The sequence below is a fragment of the Cololabis saira genome, chromosome 8 (genome assembly GCF_033807715.1).
Source record: "Cololabis saira isolate AMF1-May2022 chromosome 8, fColSai1.1, whole genome shotgun sequence".
NCBI classification, from domain to species: Eukaryota; Metazoa; Chordata; class Actinopteri; order Beloniformes; family Belonidae; genus Cololabis; species Cololabis saira.
In genome coordinates, this window is record NC_084594.1 from 8273037 (window position 1) to 8289157 (window position 16121).

General features: G+C 40.8%; 1 protein-coding gene across 1 annotated transcript in view; it reads left to right on the forward strand.

Annotated features, from left to right (window-relative positions):
* LOC133448288 (DCC-interacting protein 13-alpha-like) overlaps positions 1–16121 on the forward strand; it is a 31896-nt gene that overhangs the window by 1144 nt on the left and 14631 nt on the right. Inside the window, exons 2-15 of the mRNA XM_061726678.1 lie at positions 1949–2047; positions 2168–2227; positions 6805–6876; positions 6966–7053; positions 8174–8215; positions 8874–8932; positions 9120–9266; positions 9374–9456; positions 10583–10744; positions 12702–12890; positions 12983–13025; positions 13106–13162; positions 14919–15010; positions 15092–15271. Of these exons, the coding sequence (XP_061582662.1) occupies positions 1949–2047; positions 2168–2227; positions 6805–6876; positions 6966–7053; positions 8174–8215; positions 8874–8932; positions 9120–9266; positions 9374–9456; positions 10583–10744; positions 12702–12890; positions 12983–13025; positions 13106–13162; positions 14919–15010; positions 15092–15271 (1373 nt within the window). The remainder of the gene's footprint in view (positions 1–1948; positions 2048–2167; positions 2228–6804; positions 6877–6965; positions 7054–8173; positions 8216–8873; positions 8933–9119; positions 9267–9373; positions 9457–10582; positions 10745–12701; positions 12891–12982; positions 13026–13105; positions 13163–14918; positions 15011–15091; positions 15272–16121) is intronic.

Consider the following 16121-nt stretch of genomic DNA (forward strand, 5'->3'; position numbering starts at 1 on the left):
ATGTTGTGCGTCGATTTAACACAGAACCATAATTCAGGCTTTACACAAAAACGTCATCAAGAGGAATTTATCGTTTTTACCGCGAGATGACAAATTCTTACCGTGGGGAATTTTTTTGACGGTATATATCGTGAGCGGTAAAATATCGCCCATTCCTGATATATATATATATATATATATATATATATATATATATATATACACACACACACACACATACATTTATGTGTATATGTATGTATGTACAGTACTCGAGTTGAGGGGGGATGAGGGGGGATGGCATCCCCCCTTGAAATAAAAATGGTAAAAAATAATCCCCCCAGTAAAACTGCCATCCCCCCTTTCCATCCCTTATGTCATTTCATCAATGAATGTGGTTTTACTGCTATTTCAACATTTAGAGTCATCACCAGAAAAATAACACCTGAAGAATAACTTATTTGACAATTTTCACCTGTTTCACCTGTTTTCACTTGAAATAAGTAGGAAAATCTGCCAGTGGGACAAGATTTATCTTCTCATTACAAGCAAAAATGATCTTGTTCCACTGGCAGATTTTTCTACTTATTTCAAATGAAAATCTACTTGAAACAGGTGAAAATTGTTGTTTTTTCCAGTGATGAGTCTTGTTTTAAGTGTAATGAGATTTTTTTTACTAAAATGAGACATTTTAACTGGAAATAAGACAAATATTCTTGTTAAGATTTTGAGTTTTTGCAGTGATCCATTTTACTTATCCTGTGAAGGACAGAGTCATATTGATAAGTTCAGAAAAACTGTTTTTTTATTGTTGTGTTTTGATGTATTTGATGTAAGCCCAGTGGATATTTAAAGCTTACAGAAGGCTGCATTTAACTGCTGCTATGTCATTCCTGCAGTATTTCTGCAGGTGTTTTGGTCAGTGCTATTATTTGTAATATATTATATTATTTGTAATCAGCACAAATTATCTGTCCCCATATGATAAAATCCACCATCCCCCCCGATTTTTTTTTTACAACCCGAGTACTGTGTGTGTATATTTATGTATATTTATGTGTGTGTGTATGTATATATATATATATATATATATATATATATATATATATATATATATATATATATATATATATATAATGTGTTTAAGTGCAGTAATTCAGAGCAGGACATTGACAGCTAAAAGGAAATCTGATAACAGCAGAAAATGTAAAAATGTGATTTACAGTAAACTGACGCACGTGCAGTAGCATAATATGTCAATGCTACTTTCAGAGTCCAAAATGAACTTCATATTCATACGCCAACATCAGATAAACAGAGAACATTTAAATTGTTGCATGAATAAAAGAATGACCTCAAATTCTTCGCATGCAAACTCTACTTTTGACAGGGTGACATCAGATTCCTAACTTTGTTCGTACACAAACTATTTGAACTGTATTGTTGCACTTCCAATCTTCAAGTCCTAAACTCATCAACAGACATTTTAAAAGTATAAGCTGTTTAAATTCAGTGATATCATGGTAGTCATGGTGAACCATGAGGGCCCCTCATTATAATATTGTCAGAATAATTAACTGATATACTATCAGTTTGCTGACAGTTATCATTGTCAGCAACCTGGCTTATGATCCCATATTATATCGGCACTGTGCACCCTGACAAGCCTGTCCTTACGTATAAATCTTGCTGCCACATCGCTTTTTTTTTTTTAATACATGATATTTCCATGATATTTATTTAATTTTTTACAGATGCTTGCCAACCAAAAGCATAAAATACTGTTGCATGACACCTTGGGTAAAGAGTTGCTCTGTGGGAATGAGTAGCAGGTGTGGATTTGCATAGATAGTGGGTGAGGCTTTATGGTGTAACAAAGGGATCATTTAGCAACGTTATATGTTGAGATTTTAATAAAATGCAACACTGACATTTCCACCAGGATAATTTATTGGTTTCTGTTTTATAGACGCGCAGTTTGCTGGGAGTGTTTGAGGAAGACACTGCAGCCATCTCCAACTACTGCTCACAGCTGTATGAGGCCATGCAAAGGATTTACGATGCACAGGTACACCACACATATTTTGATTCGTAGAAGTAGTGTGTTCTTGTGAAGCAGCATTACTAGGTCAATACTGATTGGATTTTGTGCCTCCAGCTGATCGGTGTTGCTGTTCTTTTCTTTCAGAATGAGCTGAGTGCTGCGACACACCTGACCTCCAGGCTGCTGAAAGAGTACGACAAGCAGGTAGCAGGGCGGCCGCGGGTCCTTAAAAAGTCTTAAATTCAATTTTCCTAAAGTAAGGCCTCTAAATATCTTAATTGGTCTTAAATCTCAATCCAAGGGTCTTAATTTTAGAGGGAATGTATCCAGTCATCATTAAAAAGTTTATTTCATCGTTTTGCTGAGAATCTCCCGTGGAGGTTCTAAATCTGTGTTTCCAGATTTGGCGGGTTTCTGTCCAATTGGGCTGAAAAATATAGGACTTGGCAGGTTGATCAAATCTGGGCTGCGTTTCCTGATTTTTACTAAATATTCAGGATAAATTATTAACAAAAAAGTAGCCATTAAGGCAGAGAAAAGTAGAAACTTGCACAATAAACTCACTGATGTTGTATTTGGTTTTTGATTTTTTTTTTTAATTTTATTTATTTTATTTTTGTACATGTAAAAAAACAACACTTCAAGAGAAGTTTAAGAAAACAAAACAACAAAACAAAGAATTTCATACTTTAAAGGGAAAGTTCGGTTTTTTACAACCTGGACCTTATTTATGGCATTTTTTATGGTCGTATACTCACCCAGAGGTGTTTGGTGTCATTTGGAGTCCTTCGGAAGATATTAGGAGTTTTTTGCGAGCCGCTTCTCCATATAACGGTAGTGAACGGGGCACAGCGGGACACAGACGATGCAGCGTCTAAATAACACATGATTGCCGCGAAACTCTTCATTTCTTTTATGAATCACTAGATCTGCTTCCAGGACCCGTTGTAACATTGTGGCGCTGTCTGTGTAATAAATAAAATAAATAAATCAGTTTGTAAACAAGACCTCTGAACTCATGACGTCATCTCTGTGCGCGCGTCCCAGACACAGCTCCGTGTACAGCTACAGCTGGAGTTCGCTACTGTTAGTTTACTGTTAGTTATTTGAAACATGTCTGAATATTTGTCAAATTCTGAGGTTGTGGACGACGACTTTGAATGTGATGGACGTCCTTACCGTTTTGAGCCAGAGTATACGGCTGAAGAGCTCACTGAACGGAGGACAGAGTGCGCGCACAGAGATGACGTCATGAGTTCAGAGGTCTTGTTTACAAACTGATTTATTTATTTTATTTATTACACAGACAGCGCCACAATGTTACAACAGGTCCTGGAAGCAGATCTAGTGATTCATAAAAGAAATGAAGAGTTTCGCGGCAATCATGTGTTATTTAGACTCTGCATCGTCTGTGTCCCGCGGGTGCCCTATGCGCCACCGTTATATGGAGAAGAGGCTCGCACAAAACTCCTAATATCTTCCGAAGGACTCCAAATGACACCAAACACCTCTGGGTGAGTATACAACCATAAAAAATGCCAGAAATAAGGTCCAGGTTGTAAAAAACCGAACTTTCCCTTTAACACTTGATATCTTAATATACATGTGCAAAAAATCTACTCAATTTAATTGTAGTCTTTGTTTGGAGCCTGAACTTTTCTTGGCTATTTAGTGGTGTTGTGATGCTGGAAATGTATTAGGCATTTCATGATTTATGGTTTTAACATAGAGAATGTACGATTTGGGCTGTTTTTTTCATTATTTCGGCGGGTTTTACATCGTGTTTGGGCTGGAACCTGTCAGCCAGATCTGGCAACCTCAACCCGAGCGCTGGATTTCTTAGTGACTTGTCTTTTTTGTCTTATATTTCTTTTGAAAATGGTATTAAAAAGTCTTAAATGTACCTTGGTCAAACCTGTAGACACCCTGAGCCACTGCCTACTTTACACCAGGAGAGGCTCAGCAAACTCCAAGTTAGAAAGCCAACCAAGAGGTGATTAATTTGTCATGGAAAACTTGTAAGTTTCCAGTCTATAATCAGGTGATTTGAATTAAAACAATAAGCTCTGTGTGGATTAAGCGCTTAAACGCAGTCTATTAAAAAAAAAAACCTTCATCAATGAAGCCGTGATACGTAGATTCACCATGGCAACAGTATCAGAGAAGCAATGGCCCGCTTACTTTTCTGCACTACTTTCTATATCCCACACATGCTGGATCCAAATAATTTGGTTGGATATGAGTGATCGGGCATATGTCTTACAGACTGCAAAGAAAAAGACTTAACTTCTTAAGGAAGCTTAGGTCCTTCAGTGTTTTCAGAAATATGTTTAATATTTTCTATACGTCTGTTGTGGACCGTGAGATCACATCTGTTGGGGGAGCAGCATCAGAGCCAGAGACTTAAAGAAACTGATCAAACTGATAATGAAGGCTGGTTCTGTCCTGGAGCCTCTAGAGCTGATCAAAAAAGAGGAAACTTCATGAAACGAAGATCACGGACAGCCCTGAGCATCCTCTTCACAACAGAGCGTCTTCAGTCTGAGGCTTCCTCACATCCACTGTTGTTCAAGAAAGAACATCTTGGACATTTGATCCAAAGATTGTCCAGAACGAGCATCGGGAGTAATCAGCTGAATCTTTTTCTTTTCTGCTCTGGCATCAGATGGAGTCCATGCTGCTCCCCAGATATGCAGCTCACAGTCTGTTTCTCAAATACAAACGTCACAAGACTCTCTGGACGGATTTTCACTCCCCGTGACTTTGTCCTTTGCCAGTAAAAACATGCAAACCGTCAGATATCCTGCAGATTAAAGTGATGGAACAAAACTTTGTTGTAAACAAACCTGAAGACATGTGACGTGAGGGTAACAAACATATCATATTCCCACAATCTTGACGGATAAAAGTGTGTATATAAATATTTCTATGAACACCATCGTAGTTTTTTTGTGCAGATATTTTAGATATTGAAAACAGACCTTTTCTTATTTTGTGTGTTTTACTTGCGTCTGTGGCCAGTTATATGTCTTAAACATTGAAATATACTTTTGGGATGGATTATAGTACTGGAGGAATTTCCTGTTGGGAACTTGGAAATGTTGGCGTCCGATTTCAGTTGAAAGGCACCGACTCCCTGTTGGTTCGGAGCATTATCCTCCAGTCGGGAAAAGAGCGGTCCAACTCCAGCACCTGGACTGAGACGCCACGCATGCTGTAAAATAATTACCGCAACGTGATTTAAAATTAGCCCCCGGCCTTATCGTGCCAGCTACTGCTGTTGCCAGAGCCAGAGGACAAAAGCCTCTAAATCACGGGACGTCAGCTGTGCCTCCCATCAGCCTTATCACTGCAGCCTTTAGCAGTTTAACAATAGACACCAGCCTTATCTGTCGCTTCACACGCATCTACCTTTACCACACCTCTCTCTATTCACTGCACCATCCAACACTTCACGTTGCATCCTTTCTAGTTTGTATAAATTAGTTTGATCAGCCCTTGGCTCACACAATTTTGCACGTTCCCGTGAGGGTAGTGGTGTCCCAATTCCTCTTTTCACCTAGGGGGAGTGCTGGAAACGAGGGGTAGTGGATATGAATCTTTTCCCAGAATGCTTTTCGTCGTCATTTGCGGACTGAATAAAAAAAAAAAAACATGGCGGACATTTCTTATTTTTTAGTGAATAAAATCAATATTTTGAGTTAGTTTCTGCATAAAAATGCGTTTTCATTACATTTCTAGCGAGAAATATATATTTTACTTTCATAATATTCACTCAGTGAATGTACATAATCACTCGTTTGCCCGTTGTTGCGAAGTCTTTTTCAAACCTCGCCAGAATAAAGGCTGATTTATGGTTCCGTGTTACACCAACGCAGAGCCTACGGCGTAGGTTACGCGGCGACGACCGCCGTACGCCGTACCCTACGCCGTACCCTACGCCGTACCCTACGCCGTAGGCTCTGCATCGATTTAACGCGGAACCATAAATCAGCTCCCGAGCCGGCAGGCAGAAATCCCGAAATTTTCGGAGCAAATTTCTTAACAGGCGTAGCTACAACTGTTAGATTTCATCTATTAAACCAACATTTATCTTCCTAAATTATTTATTTCAGCCAGCGGTAATTCTCCACAGAGCTGCAGGTTTCTCCCCCGGGACGACGGCGCAGCGCGATCATGTCTGTACTCCGGCCGTGAACTGCTGCTGCTGCTCCGAGCCGGCGGCTCTTCTCATCTCTGAAAAAATCGGGTCAAATTTCTTAACAGGCGTTATTTGGATAAACTGAGCCCAGGTTGGGGATCTTAAGTTACTTTTACGCCTGAAAAAATATTAAAACTTAATAAAGTGGCATATTAACAGCACTACAGCGGAAATTAAAACAGCTTTTGGCTCTCAGCTTCCTGATATGGTGTGACGTATGTGCAAACGTAACTACGCAGTTGCTTACGTACCCGAACGTAAACCACGCAGTGATGTAGCAAGCAAAATCTAAGGGTAGTGCTGAAAAGTAGGAGTAGGGGGAGTATTGGGACAGGCCCCTGGGAAGATTTCAAGTGCCCTAAAATCTGTGGCTTCTTTTTTTAGGGGTAGTGGTAGTGAGGGAGGGCTAGTGGTAGAAATTGGGGGGTGTATTGGGATTGGCCCTTAGTTGCTCAACATTTATTTTTTATATTTTTCTGTCAATGATGAAGTACTTTACATTCCTTTGCAGTGCATTTAATGTGTAGTTACTTGTGTATGACGTGCATGTACTGCTCTCTGCTCTTGGTGTCGTGTGCAGCGTTTTCCTCTAGGGGGCGACGATGAGGTGATGAGCTCGACCCTGCAGCAGTTCGCTAAAGTCATTGATGAGGTGAGAGACGCCCACGCCTCATCTCTGGATGTCCGGGAGAGGACGTGCCGGGATTGATCGTTCCCTTTCTCTTCTCTCTTTCTCTCCAGCTCAGCTCCTGTCATGCCGTCTTGTCCACCCAGCTTGCTGACGCCATGATGTTTCCCATCACTCAGTTTAAAGAGAGAGACCTGAAGGGTAGGATGCACGCACTTCTTATTGTTGAACAGTCCAAATATATCAGACAGGGACAGTCTGGTACATTCAGTCACTAGGACTTCATCAGAGTTGGCCCATCATGTTTAATCTCCCTCATCAATACAGGAGAAACATTCTTTTTCTATTCAATTTTCTATTCAATTTCAATTCATTTGTATAGCGTCAAATCATAACAAAGGTAATCATGACGCTTCACAACACAAAAAACAGAGATAAAAGTGATCAGATATCACATACAGGACTGTCTCAGAAAATTTGAATATTGTGATTTTCTGTAATGCAATTACAAAAACAAAAATGTCATACATTCAGGATTCATTACAAATCAACTGAAATATTGCAAGCCTTTTATTATTTTAATATTGCTGATCATGGCTTACAGCTTAAGAAAACTCAAATATCCTATCTCAAAAAATTTGAATATTCTGGGAATCTTAATCTTAAACTGTAAGCCATAATCAGCAATATTAAAATAAGAAAAGGCTTGCAATATTTCAGTTGATTTGTAATGAATCCAGAATGTATGACATTTTTGTTTTTTGATTGCATTACAGAAAATAAAGAACTTTATCACATTATTCTAATTTTCTGAGACAGTCCTGTATAATAAAATAATGTATAAAAACATAAGCATCAGAAAAAGATCATCATCAGTGATAAAAGTGTTCAGATATCACACATCATAATATAAAACATCAGCATCAGAGAAACAAAAGAACAGCAAAAACATTAAAAAAAAACCCAGTAACATCAGTCTAACTGTCTCTAAGCATAGCCTGAGTCGGTTTTAACCCGATTCTTAAAGGCAGAGTGTGTGTCCGCCTCTCAGACCAAGACTGGGAGATTATTCCAGAGGTTAAAGGGGTGAAATCTGAAGGCTCTGCCTCCAATTCTGCTTTTGGAGACTGTAGGAATAGCAAGTAAAAAAACAAGTTTCTGTATCCCACTTTCTGTATGGAGAGTTTGGATTTTTCTGAGCACTCCCACAATGATGGAAGCAGGCTGCTTTTTGTTTTTGTTTTTTTTCTTCTCTGCAGCAATATTAAGATGAGGACACATTTTAATCATGTCATAACGTTTTTTTTTTGTCTCTCTCCAGAGATCCTGACCTTGAAAGAAGTCTTCCAGATAGCTAGTGATGGTAAGATGGTGCACCTCCTTAAAGCTGCATTTAAAATTATTGATCAGTTTGTTTCACCCAGATTCTCAAATATAATCCATCTTTGAGTTGACGTGATGCACGTCTGATACGTGGCCTCTGGAGCATCGTTGAAACACAAATTAATGAGGAAAATCATATAGTTGAGCTTCCCGCTGTGGTGAAATATATGTTTATGTGTATTATATGATGATTAACCTTCATCATATCATTGTTGTTGTAATAATAAGTTGTAATATCATTTTTTATTTTATTTTTTTAAATTTATTTATTAAGAATTTATTTATTAACATTTTTATTTTTTTTTATTTATTAACATTTTTTTGTAATGCCAGACCCCATAGGCCAAAAATAAAATAAATGAGAAAAAAGTAATAACAACAAATATTAATCAATGAAATAAAAAATAAATACATTGATTAAAAAAGTATTAAATAAAATAATTAAAATCTAAAAAAAAGAGGAAAATACACAGCAAATTACATGCAGCACAGGTCATGGACTAGTAATATCATTAAATAATAAATTAAATGAAGATGAGCGTGAATGAAAATGCTGTTTGTTCTTTTAGGTTTCTTTTTTTTTTTTTTTACACTTAACATTGTAAATAAAAATCTTGTTTCTTTCCTGCCGTCTGCAGATCATGACACCGCCATCAACAGATACAGTCGCCTGTCCAAGAGGAGGGACAACGACAAGGTACCAGCTTCTGGGTTTGACATTTCCGTCCGCGTTAATCGCTGTATTGCTTCAGGTTTTCCCACAGAAGTCGTCTCATGTCTCAGGGACGAGTCTGTCTGGATGCCGACAGTTTCAGGGTCGTCCAACCAGCAGCTGAATGATGTGATGTTATCTGGCGTCTGAAAGTAAAGTGTGTTTGCTGCAGGTGCGGGCGGAGGTGGTGGAGGACGTTTATACCTCACGCAAGAAGCAGCACCAGACCATGATGCACTACTTCTGCTCCCTGAACATGCTGCAGTACAAGAAGAAGACGGCTCTGCTGGAGCCGCTGCTCGGCTACATGCAGGCGCAGGTACCAACCCGTGTGCGTGATTCGGGCTCCGTCCGGATCCCACGTCAACAATCACAGGATCTGGATCCAGCCTGACATTGTTTCTTTACCCGTTTGGTTTTCTTCAGATCAGTTTCTTCAAGCTGGGCTCAGAAAACCTCACGCAGCAGTGGGAGGATTTCCTGGGGACGATAGGAACCAGCGTCCAGAAGTAAGAGTCCAGCCGTCGGCGCGTCCACCCCCAAATCAAATTGTTCACGATGAAAGGCAGCGACTGTAACCCTGCGTTCACACTGAAAGCGTCACGGGCGTCATAGGCAGCCGGCTGCCATTCATTTTCTATGAAAACGCGCGTCGGGAGCAGCAGAGGCAGCGGAGGCGTTGGGAGCAGCCGGAGCAGCGCGTCAATTTGAAGTTGAAAAATCCGAACTTTATGCAAATGAGCAGCGGCGACGCCGAGGCAGCGTCCAATCACAGACCGGGATTCCTGAAGCAAAAGCCTCAATGCATATTTTACTTTCGTGTACACACAAACGTACACTCATTCACATGCGTACATGAGCCGAGCTGTGTACTAACAAACTTATTTAATCAGGAATTAATATATTTCATCCAGCAAACCTGAACTGCTCACGTAAACACGTAAGTGATGGTTGAGGAGTTGTATGGTCCGAACGATTTTATTTGCTACATTGATCCAATGCAAAATAATTAAAAACGGTGCTTATTAATCACAAAACACAGTTTAAACATCATGACCAAATCCGCTACGACCCTGTGTGTCAGTGTTCACCGCAGACAGACTGCAGCTTCGCCTGAATTATGGTTCCGCGTTAAATCGACGGCGTAGCCGACGGCGTAGGGTTCGCGGCGACGCGCACCGTACGGTGTTCGTTCGCCGCGTACCCTACGCTGTAGGCTCTGCGTTGGTGTGACGCGGAACCATAAATCAGCCTAGGCGGATTTATGATTCACCGGGAGCAAGGGCTCGCTGGCGGTTGATGTTGATCTGCGGACCAAACTTGTTAAGGAGCATCAAACTCACTATCATCTACGCGGAAATAACACTAAAATATAAAGAAGGCGTCCCAGAGTGTGAGCCATGGTGAAATAGGAAACTGAAGATGTGCACGCTATACAGTATGTGTAGGCTATATACACTGTTCCCTCCACTTCTGCAGCGAAGTTTTAGCCCCGCCCACTGCAGGTGTCGACAGTACATGTTGCTTTCAGTGTGAACGCACCAAGCAGCGTGATGCTGGTGTCAGGAGATTTTTGACGCTTTCAGTGTGAACGCAGGGTAAGATGAAGACCTGAACATGTGTGTGTGCGTGCAGTGTGCGGCGGGAGATGGAGGAAGAGGTGGGGCAGATGCAGCAGACCATCCACGAGATGGAACGGTCATGTGACCCCCTGTACGTGCCATGTGACCCTGACCCCGCCCACTCACCTGTTTGTCGCAGCCTGACCAGGAGGCAGGGATACCTGTACATCCGCAAGTAGGACACTGACACTCACTTTCCTGATTTGTATTGCTGTTAAAGATCCTACAGCGATATTTTTATTGTCTTTAGTTAAGATATTGAAACGTTTTGTACGAATATTTATGTTTATTGTGTTTAGTTATTTATTCATGCAGGTGAAACTCTGCAGCACTCAAATAACAAAAAACGACAAAAAACGTCCTCTGAAACACACCAGCGTAAGAAACGTCATTATAGCCGACTTTAAACAGCGATGAGAACTTTACTTCAGTTTCTTCAGGTTCAGGTGCTTGACTGACACATTCAGCCGATTAATGACTTCTGTCCGCCGGATTCATCGCTGAGCAGAGACGTCCTTCAAAGCAGTCGCCACCTTTTGTTCCTCCGACGCTATAAAAATGTCTTATATGAAGTAAAAGACTTTATATAAGCAGATTTATGAGCTGCTGTTAGGTTACGATCTTGCAGTGTGGACACAAAGAGAATATGAACTTCCTCCAGTAGTTTGTATTTAATGTGAAAATGTCAGAATGAACCTGTGTGTGCAAAGTTATTGTCCCTTTAGTTCTTTTAGGAAGTAAAAAAACCATAAAAATATACATACACACACTGGTTGTGGTCATCTTCAGGAGCTCCTCTCCCACACTTGAGCTGTGTAACTCACCGTTGTTCACCGTTTACACACCAGCATTATTGACTTTAAGGTTTCTGCAACATCGAGTGAGGAACGAAGGAAGAATGAAACATTTGTCTTTTCACTTCTGCACTTTTGACGAAACAAATACAATATAAAATGTTCACTTAGTGACGTTCACATTGGTGCTTAGAGGAGATTTACCACCGGTCAACATCTGGCCGATTCCTGTTGCGTTTAGTTTCTATAGCTAGTTTTTCTACGTTATTATAATCATTATTAGGGCCCGAGCACTTACAGTGCGAAGGCCCTATTGTATCTGCAGGAGTTGTTCTCGGCCTGGCGAAAAATGTGACATTTAATGGTTTGCATTAATGGGCGTGGCCTAATGGCTCAACAGCGCCCCCTAGAAAACTTCGTGCCTCAAGCCCCACAATACGGTTTGACGTATATGCACGAAAATCGGTACACACCTGTATCATGTCGCAACTTAAAGAAAAGTCTCTTGGCGCCATTGGCCGAAACTGAACAGGAAGTCGGCCATTTTGAATTAATCGTGTAATTTTGGCGCAATTTATGCCATTTCTTTGGCCGTTAATGCGGCCCGAACCGTAACGTGCACCCAGGTGTGTTATACATCAAAATGTGCGTCTCCATCCTGCGACCACACGTATTACTTTTCTCAGTCAAAAGCGTTACCTTGGCGACGATAAACGCCAAAAAGCGCACCCCTCCTTCTTCTGATTGGACGATATTTGATAGTTCCTATTTTCTGCCATACTTTTTGAATGGTTTGACATAAAGAGTCATGGGTGATGTCATCGGTTTTAGTTTTGAGTCCTTGATCTTTATGGGTGAAAATTGCACGCACGAGGGCCCGTTCATCGCTGCTTGCAGCTTTAATTATTATTATTATTATTGTCGTAATAATAATAATTATTGTTATTATAATCATTATTATTGTCATTATTACTATTATTATTATCATTATTTGGAGGAGAATGTTTGATCTTGTTTCAAGAGATTCAGTATTGATTTTTTCAGTTACGTGTGTGTGCGTGCGTGCGTGCGTGTGACCACGTACTTTTATCTAACTGAAAATGTCACGATTTGGAGTATTTTCTTATAAAAACAATAACAGGACGTAACTTCTCTGCTCGTCGCTGCACTTTAGGCACAATAGCAAATGATTTGCAGCAACCAAATATTTCTTTTGGCGGTTTTAAGTGAGATTAAACGATCACTATGACGACTGCGGCATGTCCGGTTGTTTAAAAATCGTTGACCAACAAATACGGTTGATTGGAGAACTGATCAGTGCATCCTGCCGTCTCGCAGTAAGACGGGCCTGGTGTCGTCGTCCTGGGAGCGCCAGTACTTCTTCACGCAGGGAGGAAACCTGATGCAGCAAGGCCGCGGCGAGGTGGCGGGGGGGCTGGTCACGGACCTGGACAACTGCTCCGTCATGGCCGTCGATAGTGACGACCGCCGCTTCTGCTTCCAGGTCACTTCCTTCGATGGGAAAAAGTGAGCCGGCTACCTTTTCAATAATAATCTGACCCCCCCCCCCCTCCCACATGATGGTATCAATGTCCCTGTTTGCCCTCTTGTGTTGTCAGAGTCGTGACCCTGCAGGCGGAGAGCAGGAAGGAATGCGAGGAGGTAAAACGTCTTGAAACACCTGATCTGCATTGTTTTTACCTTGTTTACTCACCGTCTGTCTCTGCCGTCTCCTCCAACAGTGGATTGCCACCATCAACAACATTTCCAAGAGGATCTACCTCAGCGAGAACGCAGAGGTAAATGACACACATCTGCCCTTAGGGGGATGTTAATATTGTTTGAATATACGCAGAATGACCTTTTCAGAAAGGCTGAAGAAAAAAATTACCAAAAAAATGAGGTTTTGAAGGTGCAAACTTTATAAAACCGGTTAAATATCTCCCAAAATGCAACTGCGCGGTGCACAAATGCAGTAAAAGGCAGCGCCCTCCTACATCTTCTCTAAACACGAAGCTGATCGACACAATGTCTTCACGTAGTGATTTAAAAGTTCATTTTCTCCTGGGCCCTACAATTTAATTTTATGGTTCTTTTTGTCGGACAAGATTTTTTTTGTTTTTTTTAAATACCTGACATGTTTCAGCGATTCCTTTCGCCTTCATCAGAGTCATAGGATGTTGTGTGTGACCTGCCATTTATCAGCTGATGTTAAAAGGAAACGGGACTCACCTGTCAGGTTTGACAGGAATCGCAGAAACATGTCAGGTATTTGTCCGACAAAAAGAATTAGCAAATTAGGCAAGGTAAGTTTATTTGTATAGCACAATTCAACACAAGGTAATTCAAAGTGCTTTACATCAATGGTAAAAGCGGCAATTAAACAGTAAATAACAAATTAGGTAAAAGAGGTCAAATAATAAAAGCACAAGTTATTAAAACTAAGGGCAGTAGAGTCCAGCAGGTAAGTATTTAATTTAGGAGTACGCTTCAGTAAACAGTAATGTTTTTAGTCCTGATTTAAAGGAGCTGACAGTTGGATCAGACCTCAGGTCTACAGGAAGTTTGTTCCACCGGTGAGGAGCAGAATAACTGAACGCTGCCTCACCTGGCTTGGTTCTGGTTCTGGAACCACAACAAACCAGATCCAGATGAAGCTCAGGGGTCTGGGAGCTTCATAGGAACTAACAGATCAACCATGTATTTTGGTCCAAGACCATTCAGGTCTTTGTAGACCAGCAGTAAGATTTTAAACTCTATCCTTTGACTCACTGGAAGCCAGTGTAGTGATTTCATGACCGGTGTAATATGGTCCAGTTTCCTGGTGTTTGTAAGGACTCTGACTCTGACTCTGAAATTAAACAATGTCTTCATGTAAGTGACAGATGGGGACTGATGTGCATGAACGCACTCAGTTACGGCTGAGATGTTTCTTTATCCACGTGTAGCGATGGCGCGCGCGTCAAGTACCGTATTGGCCCGAATATAAGACGGTGTTTTTTGCATTGAAATAAGACTGAAAAAGTGGGGGTCGTCTTACATTCGGGGTCTAGACGTTATACCCATTCACAACGCTAGATGGCGCCAGATATCTTTAAAGCCAATGCTGAACTAAACTCCCCAGGCCAAAGCGAACTCCTGTCATGAAGAAGAAAAATAAAAAATAGCGCTAAGAAAGAAAAGAGAAGAAAATAAGAGAAGAGATAACAGAAGATGGAGAAATGAGAAAAGTTGGTGGAAGATCGGCAGGTTAACCGGCAGCTAAGGAGAAGTTATGATGCAAACTTCAAGATGATGATTTGAATGAGGCAAAATAACATGCTTTTTCTCTCGAATATATTATTATAATCATTTGTTTCAGATGTACTGTCATTATTTTCTGTATGAAAATTGAATTTGGTGTTCAAAAAGTCTTTTTTCCAAACTTGAGTCTTGAAAAAGAGGGGGTCGTCTTATAATCAGGGTCGTCTTATATTCGGGGCGATACGGTACAAAGTCAAAGTAGTGGGATGTTGGACTCGGAGTAAAACTTCATCACTGCTCTGTTGTTGGCAGGAGCTGGCAGCTAGAGTGAACCAAACCGCCCTGGAGGCAGTAACGCCATCACCGTCCTTCCAGCAGAGACACGAGAGCATGAGGCCCAGCAGGTGTGTGTGTGTTCGTGTCTTCGTGTGTGTGTGCGTGCTCATTTAAACCTTCATAATCAAGCTCCTTCCTCTCATTTCCAGTAAAGGAAGAACAGCCAGAGCGAGCAGCATCAGCTCGGTGGGGTCCGAGCCGTCGCCCGCTCTATCCGTGCTCTCCCTGGATGCTCTGGTTGCCCCGGAAACGCCCATCCAGTTTGACATCATTTCCCCCGTCAGCGAGGAGAACTCGGCACAGAGCAAAAGCGCCGCACAGTCCGGCAGGTGGGTGGGCCGTCGTGTCGGGGTCTTTCACACTTTCCAGGTCAACTGGAGGCCTACATTTCACGTGAACGTTACGGATGTCCGGCACGCAAAGTTTTTGGTTTTTATTTTGTATGGAAAAGGCAGTCGACACCTACAGAAAAGACATTATGTAAAAAAAAAAAAAGAAAGCAATTGGTCCAAGGTCTGTAAAAGACCAAACCTCTGTGTGACATACAGGACTGTCTCAGAAAATTTGAATATTGTGATAAAGTTCTTTATTTTCTGTAATGCAATTAAAAAAAAAACAAAAATGTCATACATTCTGGATTCATTACAAATCAACTGAAATATTGCAAGCCTTTTATTATTTTAATATTGCTGATTATGGCTTACAGTTTAAGATTAAGATTCCCAGAATATTCAAATTTTTTGAGATAGGATATTTGAGTTTTCTTAAGCTGTAAGCCATGATCAGCAATATTAAAATAATAAAAGGCTTGCAATATTTCAGTTGATTTGTAATGAATCCAGAATGTATGACATTTTTGTTTTTGTAATTGCATTACAGAAAATCACAATATTCAAATTTTCTGAGACAGTCCTGTATGGAAGTGATTTGCTGTCATTGAACCACATTGTATTTTTCTTGATGTGGAGTCTTAAAAAATCGTATGTTTTTCCAATAGTGTTCTCTCCAGTCTAAGAACTGGTTAAGGTGCACTGAAAACTGCATATTTCCCCTAAAGCTTCCCACGAGAGACTCCGTCCAGCCTATTTTTCCCACTTATTTTGAGTATAGAGTGTGTTATCCTTTCTAGCGTAGAATAAAGCATGCATGATAATTGTGTTTTTGCTCTGATGAGTCGGG